The sequence below is a fragment of the Phytophthora cinnamomi genome (assembly GCF_018691715.1).
Source record: "Phytophthora cinnamomi strain GKB4 chromosome Unknown Contig0, whole genome shotgun sequence".
NCBI classification, from domain to species: Eukaryota; Oomycota; class Peronosporomycetes; order Peronosporales; family Peronosporaceae; genus Phytophthora; species Phytophthora cinnamomi.
The window spans coordinates 641,023-656,205 of record NW_027150933.1 but is presented as its reverse complement, the minus strand read 5'-3'; the positions used below and the strand labels follow the sequence as shown (position 1 = coordinate 656,205).

General features: G+C 52.0%; 2 protein-coding genes across 2 annotated transcripts; one reads left to right on the top strand and one right to left on the bottom strand.

The window, feature by feature from the left end:
* Positions 1 to 338: 338 nt before the first annotated feature.
* On the top strand, positions 339 to 1,976 carry IUM83_01831 (phospholipid-translocating P-type ATPase, flippase subfamily protein; the record flags this gene model as incomplete). Its single annotated transcript, XM_067925713.1, has 1 exon — positions 339 to 1,976. The coding sequence occupies one exon, from the start codon at positions 339 to 341 to the stop codon at positions 1,974 to 1,976; it is 1,638 nt and encodes a 545-aa protein (XP_067801046.1).
* Positions 1,977 to 6,487: 4,511 nt separating this feature from the next.
* Positions 6,488 to 9,772, bottom strand: IUM83_01830 (putative DEAD/DEAH box RNA helicase; the record flags this gene model as incomplete). The annotated part of the gene is made up of 1 exon (XM_067925712.1): positions 6,488 to 9,772. One exon carries the CDS (start codon positions 9,770 to 9,772, stop codon positions 6,488 to 6,490), a length of 3,285 nt encoding a protein of 1,094 aa, XP_067801045.1.
* Between the last annotated feature and the right edge of the window lie 5,411 nt (positions 9,773 to 15,183).

Below are 15,183 nucleotides of genomic sequence, written 5' to 3'. Positions count from 1 at the left end.
CATCTCCAGCTTCGGCTAAGTCGTCGAAGCCTGTAGGAAAGGAATATGCCGGTCCATCTCCAGATGAACGTGCATTGGTGGTTGCAGCAGCACAAGCCGGCGTAGAGCTTTGTGCTCGCAATAACACGCGAGTTGTGGTGCGAGTTTACGGGAAGGATGCAGAGCTGGAGATACTTCACTCTTTCGAGTTCACGAGCGACCGCAAGAAAAGTTCAATTTTGTGCCGAGAACCGTCAGGGAGGATCATACTGATGACAAAAGGAGCGGATTCGGTGATCATGGAGGCGCTAAGCGAGTCTGGAAATAAAGCAGCTGCAGTATTGCAAGCGAAGGATCAAATGAAGCTGTACTCCGCTAACGGGTTGCGGGTACTTTGCATTGCCGAACGCGAGGTGAGCGCAGATGAATATCGTTCTTGGAATGCTCGCTACTCGGCGCTCAAAAACAACACAACTCGAGGAGCATCGGAGGAGGAGATAGCAAAAGCCATTTCAGAACTGGAATGCCGCCTTACCTTTGTCGGAGTTTCTGCCATCGAGGACAAGATTCAAGAGGGTGCCCCAGAAGCACTAGAAAAATTCCGAGCTGCCGGCATTAAGGTCTGGATGCTCACCGGTGATCGTGCCGACACAGCTACAAACGTTGCTCACGCGGTACGGTTAGTTTCCCCTGAGATGCGACTACTTCGGCTATGTGAAAACTCGAGCTCGTGGATGGAAGGATCAAAGCAGGACGCAGTTGATTTTCTTCGAAGAGAACTCCGAAAAGCTCGAGAAGAAAGTGAGTTGGGAGGCAGCGACAGCAACTCGAGCTCGATAATGCTGAAGAGCGGGGTGGTACCGCCGAAAGCAAGACCTGGACTCGCCCTCTTGATTGACGATATGGTGGTTGAAGCTGTCACGGGCTTTGGTATCGAAAAAGAGTTTCTCGAGCTCTGCATGGAGTGTGATTCAGTGCTCTGCGCTCGCATCAGCCCAAAGCAGAAGGAGTTGATCGTAGGAATGGTGCGCAGCTTCTGCCCAGACAAGGTGACTTTGTCGATAGGTGATGGCGCTAACGACGTACCGATGATCCAAGGCGCACACATTGGTGTTGGCATTGCTGGTGAAGAAGGGCACCAAGCGTCAGATGCTAGTGATTACTCATTGCCAGCTTTCAGATTTCTACAACGACTTGTATTGGTACATGGTCGTGCCATGAATCGCCGAATCGCGGTGTTGACCTTGTACGTGTTCTACAAGAATGTACTGTTGGTGCTTCCTCAGTTCGTGTATGGAGCTTATTGCCTTTACTCAGGACAGAGCACGTATTTCGATACGCTGCTGCAACTCTTCAACATCGGCTTTACAGCGCTCCCTATCCTCGTGTTCTCGATCAAAGATGACGATATCTCGGCCCGCACAGTGCTCTTCTACCCACGGCTCTACCAAGACGGGTACCACCACGTATTCCTTAACCGCAATCGCTTCGCTTACTGGATGTTCGAGGCCATGGTCGGTTCTGCTCTGATCGTCTTGGTCCCAGCTGAGCTACTACCCCTCGCACCGTGGTCCGGAACTGGAAGAGACAACGATTTGTGGGCGCTAGGCATGGCCCAAAACCTCGCGGTCGTTGTCCTCGCTAGCGCGCGCCTACTCATCGAAGCGACTAGCAGTTCCCGAATTCTGATGATACTCGCTACAGCCTCCGTGCTCTTTTGGTGGGTCGTGACGTTTGCCATCTCCTCCATGATCGCGTTCGGGCGAGAGTTTTACGGCATCCTGTACGTCGGTGCCATCCCGAACGCACTACTCCTCACCCTCTTCTGCTGCATCACGGGGCTGGCTCCAGCGTTCATGCCGAAGGTGTGGCTAGTTTTCTTCGCGCCAGACCCTCGCACGATTTGTCGTGAGCGTGACCAGTTGTTGGTCGACTTCTCCAAGAAGAAGAGCCTCGAGACCATCTTTCCCATTGACCAAGAGGATACGGGTACGTAGGCTCGAACGGCAAACACACGTAGAGCCTAGAAAAAGATAGGTATTGTGAATTCCTGAGTCAATAACCACGAAACAAACAAGACAGGAATATCCTCTTCCCAATGCAGAGACACGAAACGACTCAAGTCGGCGAAACGGATGACGGATGCTTTGAGCCCCGTCCTAGCTCCGTCCAAGGTAGGCGTGCAAACAACGACCTCGGCTGAAGTAGAGCAAGACTTGACCGACGACTCGTCTAGTGTGGCGGCAAGTTGAAGCTTCCGGTTGGGCACTGGATGGCGTAGCGGAGCGGAGCATCATGAATCAAAGCGGACAAACACAAGTCCCGACTTCCGAGACCACCGGACCTCAAAGTTCACTCGCCCAGAACGCGAGACCGATTTTTCTACACGCACACACATTCAGCAAGAGCGGATCCCGCAAGGCATCGCGAGTCGCCCCAGTATCCGATAGTGAAAGGCTCCGACGAGGATCACAGTTAGAAGAGCGTCGCGGCTCTACTAATTCCCCACTTGCTCCACTAGCTGCCATGGATAGAGCATCAACCCGGCGAGGATCGTTCACGGGCACCATTCCAGTATCCAGCCACGTGCCACCCCGATTAGGATCCGTTGGGCGAATGTCTTCGACATCTTCGATGATGAATAACCGAGGATCAGCAGGCCGAATTTCCCAAGAGGGAAAGACCCTCCCTACGTTACGGAAGCAGCGTTCAGCATTAGCCTCGCGACCAGGACCTCCGGGGCCCCGCCTACGGTTTGTCATTTGGCTTTCACAGGTCTACCACAACTACAAGCGGCCTCTGAGCTTTGTACTTGATCCACCCATTCTAGACCCACGAAGCAATGAAAAGCTCGCGTGGGACTCACTGATCATGCTAATTGTGCTCTACAGTGCAGTGATGGTGCCATTCCAAATGGGATTCCCAGAGGTACAATTAGGTGTTGCAGTGCGGGCAGTGGGGGTTTTCTCGGACGTATTGTTCTTCCTCGATGTGGTTCAGAATTTCTTGGTTGGATATTACCCAGACGACGATGAAAACATGGTTCGTGATCGTCGACTTATTGCAAAGCGTTATCTGGCTTCTTGGTTTCTCCCAGACGTATTCGCCTCCCTTCCCCTCGACTATTTTCTCGTTCAGTCGGATACTACCCCCGGTGTTGGAACTGGCAGTGGGGGAGGCGACAGTATTTCAAACGCTCAGGTTCTCTCGTTGCGACTTGCGCGACTAACTCGACTTCTACGCATTACGAAGCTAACTCGGTTGATCAAGCTGCGCCACTTTGCCGCAAAAGTTGAAGATGCGTTTGATTTGGACGCTGTTTTGGCTAGACTTACACGTCTTATTGGACAAGTCCTTCTGGTGACACATATTTTCTCCTGCTTCTGGCACCTAATAGGCTACACCACCGAAGATGAAGGACATACGTGGATGGAAGACGCGCAGATCAGAAACGACAGTGTTGGTGATCAATACATTTACAGTTTTTACTGGGTCGTCGCGACAGTGTGTGGAGTAGGCTACGGGGACATACATGCAACAAATAAAACGGAGAGGCTCTTCTCCATGGCGGTATCGATCGTCGGTGCAAGCGGTTTTGGTCTGATAATTGGCAGTCTCACCAAGATTCTTGAGAATTGGCATCGTGAAACCACAACCCGTGCACGCAAACTGAGTATGATACAGGCGTTTATACACAAAAAACGCCTTCCTCGAGCTCTTAAGGTCCGCCTCATGCGCTACTTCCGCCACTACATTGCCAAGACGAGTGCATTTGACGAGCGTGAACTGCTTTGTGAGTTTTCACTATCCCTTCGCGGTGAGATTCTCCACGAAACGTACAAAAACACATTTTTTCGGATCCCAGCTTTCAAGCGACTAAGCACTCAGTTTGTGCTGGATATGGCGATGTTTATTAAACCGCTCATCGTTGTGAAAGGGGATGTACTCGCCAGGGAAGGTTGTGTAGGAACCGAAATGTTCATTCTCAACACGGGCATCATTGAAGTTAGGCGCACGCCTCCTGAAAACCCAGACTGGATTGTGGTGCTTGAGATTCTCACGGAAAGAGGGGTATTTGGCGAAGCATCGCTTCTTCAATATGCTCCTCACTCCAATTCCTACACAGCGAAAGCCACGAGCGACCTATTTACGCTACCCAAAGAAGATTTCGATCACCTCATTGAGGAGTTTCCAGACGCTGAACACGCAATGATTGATTACCACGGTGAGAGAAGTGCAATGTATGATCTTGTTTTCGAGCAAACATTGGCTCGGTACCGCATGTTCATCGTCTCTCAAAACAACGACCCTGTGTCAGGAGTTGCCGGTCTCGAGAACTTGTATCCGACTTTGACCGTGTTACTCGACGGTGTCTTGCGAAGCTATCGCTCGCTACCACTACCGATACTTCAATCTCTAGAGCTCCAACTATCCATGGGAATTTCAGTTTTCAACTCGGCTACGGAGAAAATGAACATGATTTGGCTTCTCTCTCAAGATGCCAAGTCCGCTAACGCTATGTCGAACTGGCAGCTCATCAAGTGGAAGCTGCTTACACCTATCAATCCTTTCCATTGGCATAAGCTAACATGGGATATATTCACTAGCATACTTCTCGCGTATTGCGCGATTGCTATCCCGTACGAAGCTTCTTTCCTTGGGGATGAAGGCACCACACTGAGCCCAGGCATGGACATTGTAACCGAAATCGCGTTCACCGTTGACATTATCATCAACTTGCGCACAGCTGTGGTAGTCGACCTTCCTGGTGAGGGACAGACCGCCATTATTGAGCGACACACAAAATGGCGCGAATATATACGGGGTTGGTTTTGGATGGACTTGCTTTCAGCACTACCCGTCTCGGTAATCGTTGCGGCTTCAGACCAATCGATTGAACACTCTATGAGCTCTCAGTCATGGGTCCTGAGTCTGGTGCACTCTCTCCGCTTACTGAAGCTGGCACGCATTTTTAAGTTCATTCACACCCTTCAGCGGGAGGAAAGCTCAACAGCATTAGGTGCGACGTTAGCTACGCACCATAACGTCGCTCGAGTGATGCGCCTGATGTGTCGTGTAAGTTTCATCGCACACGTACTAGCATGCGGTTACTTTTTTGTTGCACGCTTGGCACGTGAAGCTAGCGAAGGACGGAGTATCAGATCATATTTTCCAGACGACCAAAACTCAAACGGCGAAATGTACATTTACTTCCTTTACTGGGCTGTGACAACCATGACAACAGTGGGTTATGGTGATACCCCACCGCTTACCGTCGCTGAAGTGGCATACGTGTCCATCGGAGTTCTCATTGGGGCTTCAACCTTCACCTATGTCGTGGGCACCCTATCCAGCGTAGTTGAAGAGCTGAATGAGGCTTCGGACACGTTTCGAACACGAATTGATCACCTGAAAGCCTATCTTCGCGAGAGAGGAATTTATGGACCGTTGGCAGACCGTCTTCGCCGCTACTATGAGTACTATTTACTACAGCGCGATGATGAAAACGAAGAAACTATTTTATCCGCTCTCTCAGACGACCTTCGAAGTCAACTGGTGTTGCATTTGAACCGCGATGTTGTGAGTAAAATTGGCTTCTTTGCCACACAAGACGATACTTGTGTGAGTTGCCTCATGGGAATCCTGGACCCGGAGTTCTGTACTCCAGGGGAGTATGTGTTCAAGGAAGGCCAGGTAGGTCGTCATATGTACTTCCTTGTCAAAGGTGTCGCCGAAGTTGTTTTCAAGGCAGATTCGAGTGAGGAGCAGGTAGTTGCGACTCTGCTCGAGGGGAGCTACTTTGGGGAGATCGCTATGCTCACGCGTTCCAAGAGAGCTGCAAGTATTCGTGCGAAGACGTATATGAGTCTTTTTGTGCTCAGCTTGCATGGGCTTGATCGAATTTCACTGCATTACCCGGAAATGGCTCACAGCATCATCCAAGAATTCCGCAACAAGATCACTCACATCAAGCGGACGTCCGTGAAACAACTGGGCTCGCTTGTCCAGGAGGATGTCAAGCAAGCACGAGAGCGTAGCGGGCTACTTGCTGCCCCAGGTTTCAGTGGTTCCGGTAATGTCAATAGTGGAGGAAACAGAAGTGAAACCGAGTTACGGGGTACGCTTGGGGAGTTCGAAACCATCTTGGGCCGCATTGTAGAGATTTACGGCGGTGGTGACAGGGGCAAACGTAAGGCTCTCACTTGCGTCATGCAACACTTGCACAAATACGAATTTTCCATCGATGACTTCCTCCAAGCCGCCGAAGAGCTCAATTATTCACCGATACAGCCTGCTATCCCAAAAATCAATGGCTATTCTGCTTCAGCCGGCGCAATGCTCAACAGTCTTCAGCTACGAATGCGCCGTCGATCGTCTTTTTCCTAGCGGAGTGCAGGTGCTCACCAACCGTTAACAACACCACCCAAATTTTGGTTTCTATTGTTTTTAGTCCTGTCTCTCCCTGATTTTTGAGAACCTCTATCTACCTCTTTATGTTTCTCTAGCTTCAGCGACGAGCGCTACGACGCAGATCAGATGAGACCCAGGCCACTAAAGCGTGGAGAAGATCAGCGTCATGCTGTCTAAGTTGCAGGGCTGCTTCCGACAGCGGCTTCGCACCACCTGACTGCTGAGCATTAGCATGCAGACGGTCCAGGTGTCGGATGAACGTAGCGTGCAGGCGTTCTCGGAACAGCGCAATCCAACGTGCTTCACCCACACTGCCTAGCTCGAATACTATCCAGTCGTCTAACACAAGAAGCCACTTACGCGGCCCTGCGGAACCATCGTTACTGGCATCCACGTCAGAATCTTGCTCTTCAACGGTCTGAGACTCAACAGAACCCATAAGCAGCGCTTGCAACAAAAGCGATGGGAGTTTGCTGCCGTACTTCGCGACACGCGTACGCTCCGACTGCATCATTTCATGATACACGAGCCACTCGTCGGGGGGGCCAATATCATCCTGTTCCGATGCATGATTTCTCTTGTGCTTCTGGGGATTAGTGGCAGTCCACGTAACCATAGACGACCCGTCCATCTTCACTTTCACCTTCTCTTTAGAGGTCCAGTTGCGGCTCACACCACCAGATCGAGTGAACAACGCGTTCGGATACATACCGATACTAAGAGCCATCAGGTAAGGCGCGACACTTTCTACACTAGCAGGCATCCTTGACATTGGAGTCGGTACTAGTTGAGTCGCAGGCGAAAGACCCATAGAATCCATATCTTGGTGCAACTGTTTGTAGATGGCTACAAGTTGCTCTAAAGTCTGCCGATGCAACTTGTTCCGAGCACAGAATACATCCTTTGCCTTGAACGAAGAGCGCGCCCGTGCATCTAGATAAGCCTCAAATGCCTTCCACAACACAAAATGATCGCTTTGTAGAGTGAGCGATGGCGGTGACCCATTTCGAGCAAAGGCCTTCTTGGAAGCGTCCACCTGGCGTTGCTCTTCAGGCGACATCCCAAGGAAGCTAATGAAAGGATCTCGATATCCGCTCAGCGTACACGTGGTCTGCAGGATCGCGTCAAAGCAGCCGAATGTGTGCCCCCACAGGAGAAGTTTCGCCATTTGCACAGCTACTCCACCCGCACAAATATGACCAAGGTGCCAACCAAGCAACGTCAGTGCTTGATGGCCATTTCCGGTGTTTGCAAGGGCGCGCATGTCTTCCAGTCGCTGCAATGAGGCATCAATCGCGGTCTCGCTAGGAGCATCCATAGCCTCCAGCAAAAAATCCTTCGCATCGCGAATATGGAGTTTCTTCTCAAGCTGAAGAAGCTTGATTTGCAATAGCAGCTCCTCCAACGGCGTGGTAAGCAACTCTGGAAGCATAAATTCTTTCATGGCGTTTTCGTATCGAGTCTTGGAGAAAAGACGGAAACAAATACCAGCACGTACACGACCAGCACGTCCTGTGCGCTGCACGCAGTTTGCACGCGCCACCCACGTAGTTTGCAACCCCATGACGAATGATGAGCTCGAAGTCGCGGCTAATGCATGTACTTGCTTGGACTTGCCACAGTCCACGACAAACACTACATCCTCGATCGTGAGACTCGTTTCAGCGATATTGGTAGCCAAAACTAGTTTTCTCTTCCCATGCGGCGGCGTCATGAATGCACGGCGCTGTTCCTGAGCCGACAAGCGCGAGTGAAGAAGAGCGATCTCGTACGTTGCTGACGTTGCCGGTGAGTTGAGTAAAGCCCTCTCCATGAAGGATATTTCTTCCCACCCCGGCAGGAACACAAGAATGGCCCCTTTCCCATCCGTGTCCAGCGGGAACGTACGGTTTACGAGAAAGAGTAACTGCAGCAAGAGATCGTAGTCCACTGCCTGATCTTGACGCAGAGCATCTTGTTGCTTCATGTAGGTTGAAAGCAACCCCTCCTTGGCGGATTCGTTGACATCGCTCAATGCGGCTTGTAATACGTCTCCCATGGCAGCAACAGGGACCGCTGTTGGAGCAATCTCAGGCTCAGAGGCAGACGCTACTCCAAAGTCTGCACTTGGCTCGCCGAAACAGGTCGCTACATGCATACCGAACGCCTCTTCGTCAGCAAAACCTGAACCGCCACACAGCGGACATTCAAGCCCGTTATTCGCAGTTGTTCCTCCACCTATACTGCTGGAATCGCCTCCAATACGACCAACTCGCGAGTCGTCCATAATCGGCAGCGGTGAACTTCGGTCGCTCTCCAACAACGCCAACACATCTTCTAGAAAAAGCGTGGTCACAGGGAAATTGGTGCCGCCCACCATCTGCAAAACGGGCGCTGGGAAATCTGGTTGAAAGTACTGGGAGAACTTCTCCACCTGAATGGTAGCACTCATGAGAATCACCTTCAGGTCTGGCCTTTGCTTGAGAATCGACGTCTTGATCAGAATCAGCAGGAAATCCGTGAACTGGTCACGCTCATGCACTTCGTCCAGAATGATGTGCGAAAATCCGCGTGCAAGCGGGTCGTTATTGAGCCACTTCAGCAGCGTTCCCGTCGTACAGAAAATCAGCTTGGATCGCTTGGCGTCAAAGGACGAGTCGAAGCGAATCGCATGTCCCACCTCTTTATTATCCTCACCACGCGGACCAGATCGTTCACGCGCAACGCGCTCCGCCAACGAAATAGCACTAATTCTTCGCGGTTGTGTGCAAATGATCCTCGTTTCCTCCCCACGCCCTCGAGCTAATGCGTCATCCAGCAGAAACTGCGGGATCTGCGTGGACTTGCCACATCCGGTGTCTCCCGACAGCACGACGAGCTGGTTCCTGTCCACGAGCTCCAAGATCTGTTCCCGGTATCCACACACCGGCAGCCTCGTGGCTTCAACGGGCGGCGTCCTGACCGTCTTCACACCTGTTTGGCCCTTGGTCCGAGCCGCCAGTGGCTTGAACAGCGGCGCACCGCCACGTCCTTGGTGTCTTTTAGGCACGGAGGCCAAAGGACTCAAGTCCCGCGCGCTCCAAGGGTCCAGGCCGGCGCTGGGGGCCGGATACCTGGCCATGTAGTCCCTCACGACTGGGGGGAACCACTCCACCGTCGAGGCGTTGAGCGGCGCGGCCGGCAGCCGCAGCGAGACCTCCTGCATGGCCGCGTTCTTCTTGACCTTGGCCACGTGGATGAAGCGGCCGGCGCCCTTCTTGCCCGAGCTCTTGGAGAAGAGCCCGTACTTCTGCGCCATCGAGTGGATGTAGCGCCGCTGCGTGTTGTCGTAGCTGGGCGGGAAGCTCAGCTCCGACCGCTCGCCGTCCTCCACCAGCGCCTGCAGCGCCGCGTGGATCTCCATGCAGAAGCTCTCGTCCAGGCTGATGGCGGGCTCCGACGACGACCCGCCGCGGCCGCTGGAGCCAGGCGCGCTGGACCCGTTGGGCGGAGGACCGCGCCCTTGGCCACGACCTCGCCCCCCGCCTCCTCCTCGCCCCCGTCCGCGGCCTCGAGGGCCGCTGCGGCCCCGGCCGGAGCCGGAGCTCCCACGAGCTCCGTGGCGCTGCATGTTTGGATAATTGCAGCCAAAACGCAAATTTGTTCAGAGAATTCGCAACATTCTGTGCTATTGTTATAAATAGCAAAGCGCCCCCAATATTTATATTGGCGTTCGAGCAACCTTCGGCCAACACTTGTGGAGCAAGTGGTTGTGGCAGCTACCCCCAGCCGCTTCAACATGTACTTGACCAAGATGGAGTGCCCTGCACTGCTAACAGCACAAACGAGCGCCGTGGTGTTTGCAAATATGCCTGGAATTCGGAGCGAGCACCTCGACTGGTGTTGCAATGGAGAGTACAGGTCGATAGATTAGCGCAAATTGCAAAAAGCAAACGGTCGCATTTTTATTCAAGGAGTTATCACTGTTTCTCGACACACGCCATACTTTTTTTTTACCCAGTTTCCTGAATCAAAGGACGTCCATTTCCAAACGTATTCCTTGCGAGTTCACGTGGTTTCACTTGACTCGGCTTTAAGTATCGAAATAATAATCACTTTTCTCCTGTTACCCGAACAAGGTCACATTTGGACCAGGGCCTTGCTATTTGTGTGGTCTTTTCGTGAATATGCTTAGCAGAGATCGGCCCAATACATCCAAAAGAAGATTTCAATAAGTGTAGTCAGTCCGCGAAGCGCTTTGTGATAGCTGCAGCCTGAATTTCCTTCACAGAAATGAAAGTGGTATAGCCGGAGTTGAGCCGAAAACAAAAAGAAGAGTCACTATGGTTCCCTGCTAGGGAGGAGAGGCCTGCTTCGTGGTGAATGTACAAGACCCCAACAAGCCGTCTTTGTACGTGTCGTATAAGCCATTGTGGTGGAGTGGCTGAAATTCTCAGCAGTCGCGTTGACTTTACCGAGCGTATTCGCGCTCACGAATACATCCAGCACTGGATCAAGTGCTTGTACACCTGCACAGGTGATGAGAGCGTGAAACGTCATCCTCTACATCATTTCACGTAGCATTAGCATCTGAAACTAGTTGAGCGTGGCGAAGTCGTTTAAGCTCATATTGAATCGGAGATGTCGGAGCTTGCGTGTTATTCGAGAGATATGCAAGTGACTTGCAATCTGTTGAGGGATATCAATAACGCCAGTGCCCCCCCCCCCAATCAACTTGGTACGCCGGATCGGTGGCCACCATGTGCCTAGGAATCAATGAAGCCTCTATTGGCTGAGTTTATGCGAGTCGAGCCGTTTCATCGACTGAAATGACCATTTTTGCTGGTACATTTATTTTATTGGTGGAAACTACCAATAGTTAACTCAAGTGTAGTCGGAGACTTGACGATGTTGATCCATATCATCACGTCTCCGACCGTGAATGCAACTCCGACCAGAATCCGACCATATCACAGAACTTTATATCGAACTAATTTGGGAAGGTTTTCGTAAATAGGGTGACAGCAGGTAATTACGCGCGTAAATAACCTAACAAATGAGTGGTGCACGCGTAAGTTTGACTGCACCGTTTGCCCTGCGCACTCAGTGCTCGATTGACCACCCGGGAGGGTGAATTGAGGGGGTTGTGCCGCGCATCGGTGCACCTAAGAGGGTTGTCGCTTCCACGAAGAACTGTGGTCGTTAATTCCCCGTCGAGCACTCCAGTGTAAAGTATCCTGCGATGTTGTTGTCTAACCCCCACCGATGTAGCTCAATGGAAGAGCCCCCGAAAGGGATGAAGGTGGTTCGATTCCACCCATCGGTAAAATTTCTATGATTGAATGAACGATGCAGACCTCCACGCAAGCGGCATCAACGGAAGCAAGAACAACAAACACGAGGAACAATGACTGTGCTATTGTGTTGGACTATGGGACTTGTTTGAGTGTGTTTTGATGGTGTGCTGGTGCAGGATCTACAACTCTTCCGATGGCAAGGCGCTTCCGATAGTCTCCGATGAGAACGTTCAGGCTTCCTTCGCGATGCAGCTGCCGAAGCGCTTTCAACACAGCGCAGGATCCTGATGAGGGTACGTTTCGCAACCGCAAGAACGCCATGACCTTGCCTGATGCTAACTCCCCAAGCTGACGAACATCGTCCTTGTAGCTGGGTGACGATTCGTCGAGCACGTATCCATCTTCGATAAAGAGCTTCAAGAAGGCCACAAGCTGCTTGGCGTCTGATTTTTTGTGCTTGTCGTTGCATCTCCAGCCGCGCGGATCTCCTGCATACCACGCAAACCAGGTGTCGGTTAGCGGTTGCAGCTTCGAACGGCGTCTGCGCTTCTGGGGTACGTTTGATTCTTCTTCTCTCAGTCGCTTCGATCCTTGCTCACCTCGTCGTGCGATTATATCGTCTTTTTTACTGTCGTTTGCAGATTCTAACGAGTTTACGCGTGCTTCCAGTTGTCGATTCAGCTCGATTAATCGTTCAATCAAGGCCGTTTGATGATCGAATGCAGCTTTCGCTCCTTTACTTCCTTCGGTCATGTCTTCAGTGACTCCGTTTGCTTGGTTTGATGATCTTGCGAGCTGCTGTGACCAAGTGAGCAGGTTGGTCGTCGTCACTCCGGATTCCTCGGCGCAGTGCTCAATCTTCGCGACTTCTTTACCGCGTGGGTTAATCTTCAACAGCGACGGATAGTGAAGGATCAGCGTCGCAGTCAGCACTTCTCGCACAGCAGCGCTGATGTTGAAGGCCGGATTTCCCAGTGAGTGGCTTGCACTGAATATTTTATGGCTGACTTCATGGATCTGATCTTGCGTAGTCGAGTCGAAGGCTTCCAGTGACGGCAGCACAGAGGTTTGCTTTGGTGCCATACCACTGAGCACCTTCGCAACTTGGTGGTCCTCCTTCGGTGTATTGAAGACGTATGCAAATGCCTTGTTTGTCGTAGTCATGTTCCAGGCTCTGCGGTCGAAGATCCACTGCGCCGTCAAGTCCGAGCAAGCGTTTGCATGCTGAGCACCTCCTCGGCGAAAGGAGTGCGAGCTCAGCGGTTCTTCCACTCCAGCTGGACCCGCAACTCGATCGAGGAGACGATTAACTTGAGCGTGGATCCCAAGAGGTGATGGTGCCCTGGATGAATTCGACTGAGCTGGTGCACTTGAAGGAGTTTGGTCGTCGCAGCCCTCGAGCATCTCCAGGAGGGGGACATAGGCAGTCAGCTCAACTGGCACGTGGGCCGTTAGCGCTGGAAGATGGCTCAACAGCGCAGTCGATGGAGCTTCCTGAGATGCCAGCGCAAGCGCAAGAGCCAGCAACGGACACGACCGGAAGTCAGCGTCGGGGAAAAGCGACAGCGCTTGCTCATCAGACGTCTTCATCCGAATGAAGCGAATGAAGAAAACCCCTCCAGCACCGATGGAGAGCTGCTGTTTGCGGACGAAGGTCAAGTCCGAAGCGCGGCCAAACAGGTACCAGAGCAAGCATAGCAATGCAGCATCTTGGTAGTCCTCTGCGCAGCTAGCTGTTGAATACAGGTATCCCACCATCTTTTGCAAGTCGGTCTTGGTGCATGCCACCGCCTTCTTCACGAAACCACCGCTTTCGCGCTTAATACAGTGCTGCTCCAGAGTGCGACCCATACTTAGCAGCTGCCTTGCAACAGCACCACCTGGGACGGGATATTCATCGAGCAGCCAGCACTTCACCTGTCGGTAGTACTGTGCCACGGAGTGCCGTGACAGATACTGCCCCTTCGAGCCAGCGTGGAAAGCAAGATAAACGCCAAACTTGTCCATTATCGTCAGGATGATGGCGCTTGCGCGGCTCGGTTCGGCAAAGATCATGGCGCCAACGTGCTCGAGGCTGGTCCCTTCGCTCGAGAGGAAGCGCTCGAACGCCTTTAGAGCGGTCGAGCGCGCGCGCTTGGTGTTGGCGGGCTTGAGATCGTTGAGGCTCATCGTAATGGGTCGGAGAGGGAGGTAATATCTAAATGATATGTGGCTGGGCGGCCTTCTCTATACAGATATACATATCTGAGGCTTGCTTCCGACCAGATACGTCGGAGTTAAGGTGGTTCCGACCTCTGACTGATACTGAGCTTTTATTGGTAAAAAATACGAGCTATGTCTCGAGTGGATTTGTAACGGGGTTACACGTACAAGTGGCTGCAAGCCGCTTGTGAATTTAACAGATAGGTTATCTGTTAAACGTTTTGGATACTTCCTCACATTGGTGTAAGACACACCAATGGATACATTGAAGTGGACCACCACAGTGAGTGGTCCACACATACTCAAAAGATCCTATTGGTAGAAAGCAGCATCTTTCTACCAATCAGAGACATGCATATTAGCGGGGCTCTGACAGCCAGCCGCTGCCAACCCTTTCATAGATGATAGACAGTTTTAGCAGCTTTTTAGAGGAAGATCAATTTACAAACAATACAGTTCTCATTTTACCTAATCTAAGTCACTTGGAATCCTTTTGTTACTTAACTTATATTTGTGTATTCAAATATAATTAACCTAAGTAATTACTAAGTACTTACGCTTCCTCATACACGTTGCGCAACGTGTAAGCTAAAGTAGTGAGTCAAGTTAGACCCACTACACCTGGTAGCACTTTGTAGTCCGTCCAACGACCGACTGCTTGACGTTCGTACGCGGCGTACGAACGCGGAGCCGAGAACCACATGAGCACGGAGGTGCCCATGGAGAGCTCCAACACGCCTGCAACGCATGTTGCACGCGCTGACTGCCCCCACCTGTCTGACCCAGAGTGGGAGGCCCTCCAACGACTGTCAACAGTCATTGGAGAAGCGGCGATAGCCACAATGCTGCGTACGCTATCGCCGACGGAGCAACATGGTGTTGCTCTGGGCTTCATCATGAAGGAGCAGCGTGATGCTGCTTCTCAGTGACGGCGTCGTCAGGGACGACACCGCGTGCTCAACCATTAAAGTTGAGCGTAAGCAATTATGTGGGAAGAGGGCGAGCCTCTCCTCCGATGGCTTGTCGAACTCGACACAGCCATAGCGGCTCGACGCATCGTCGACCCGCTGTCGAAGGTCGCGTTCGCCATGTCCTGCCTTGGCGGACGCGCAAGGAGTTGGGCGTATGGACGCCGACTCTCCGATCCTACGTGCTTCAGCACGTACGAAGTATTCAAAGAGGAGCTCAAACAAGCGTTTGAGCCCCGCAAACGAGTTCCGGTCGAGGGCGGAGTTCCTCGACCTTCAGCAGGGTAAGCATGACGTCCATGCTTACGCGCAGCGCGCACGATATTTGGTATCAAATATCGTGACTAACCAATTGACGAGGCGACCAA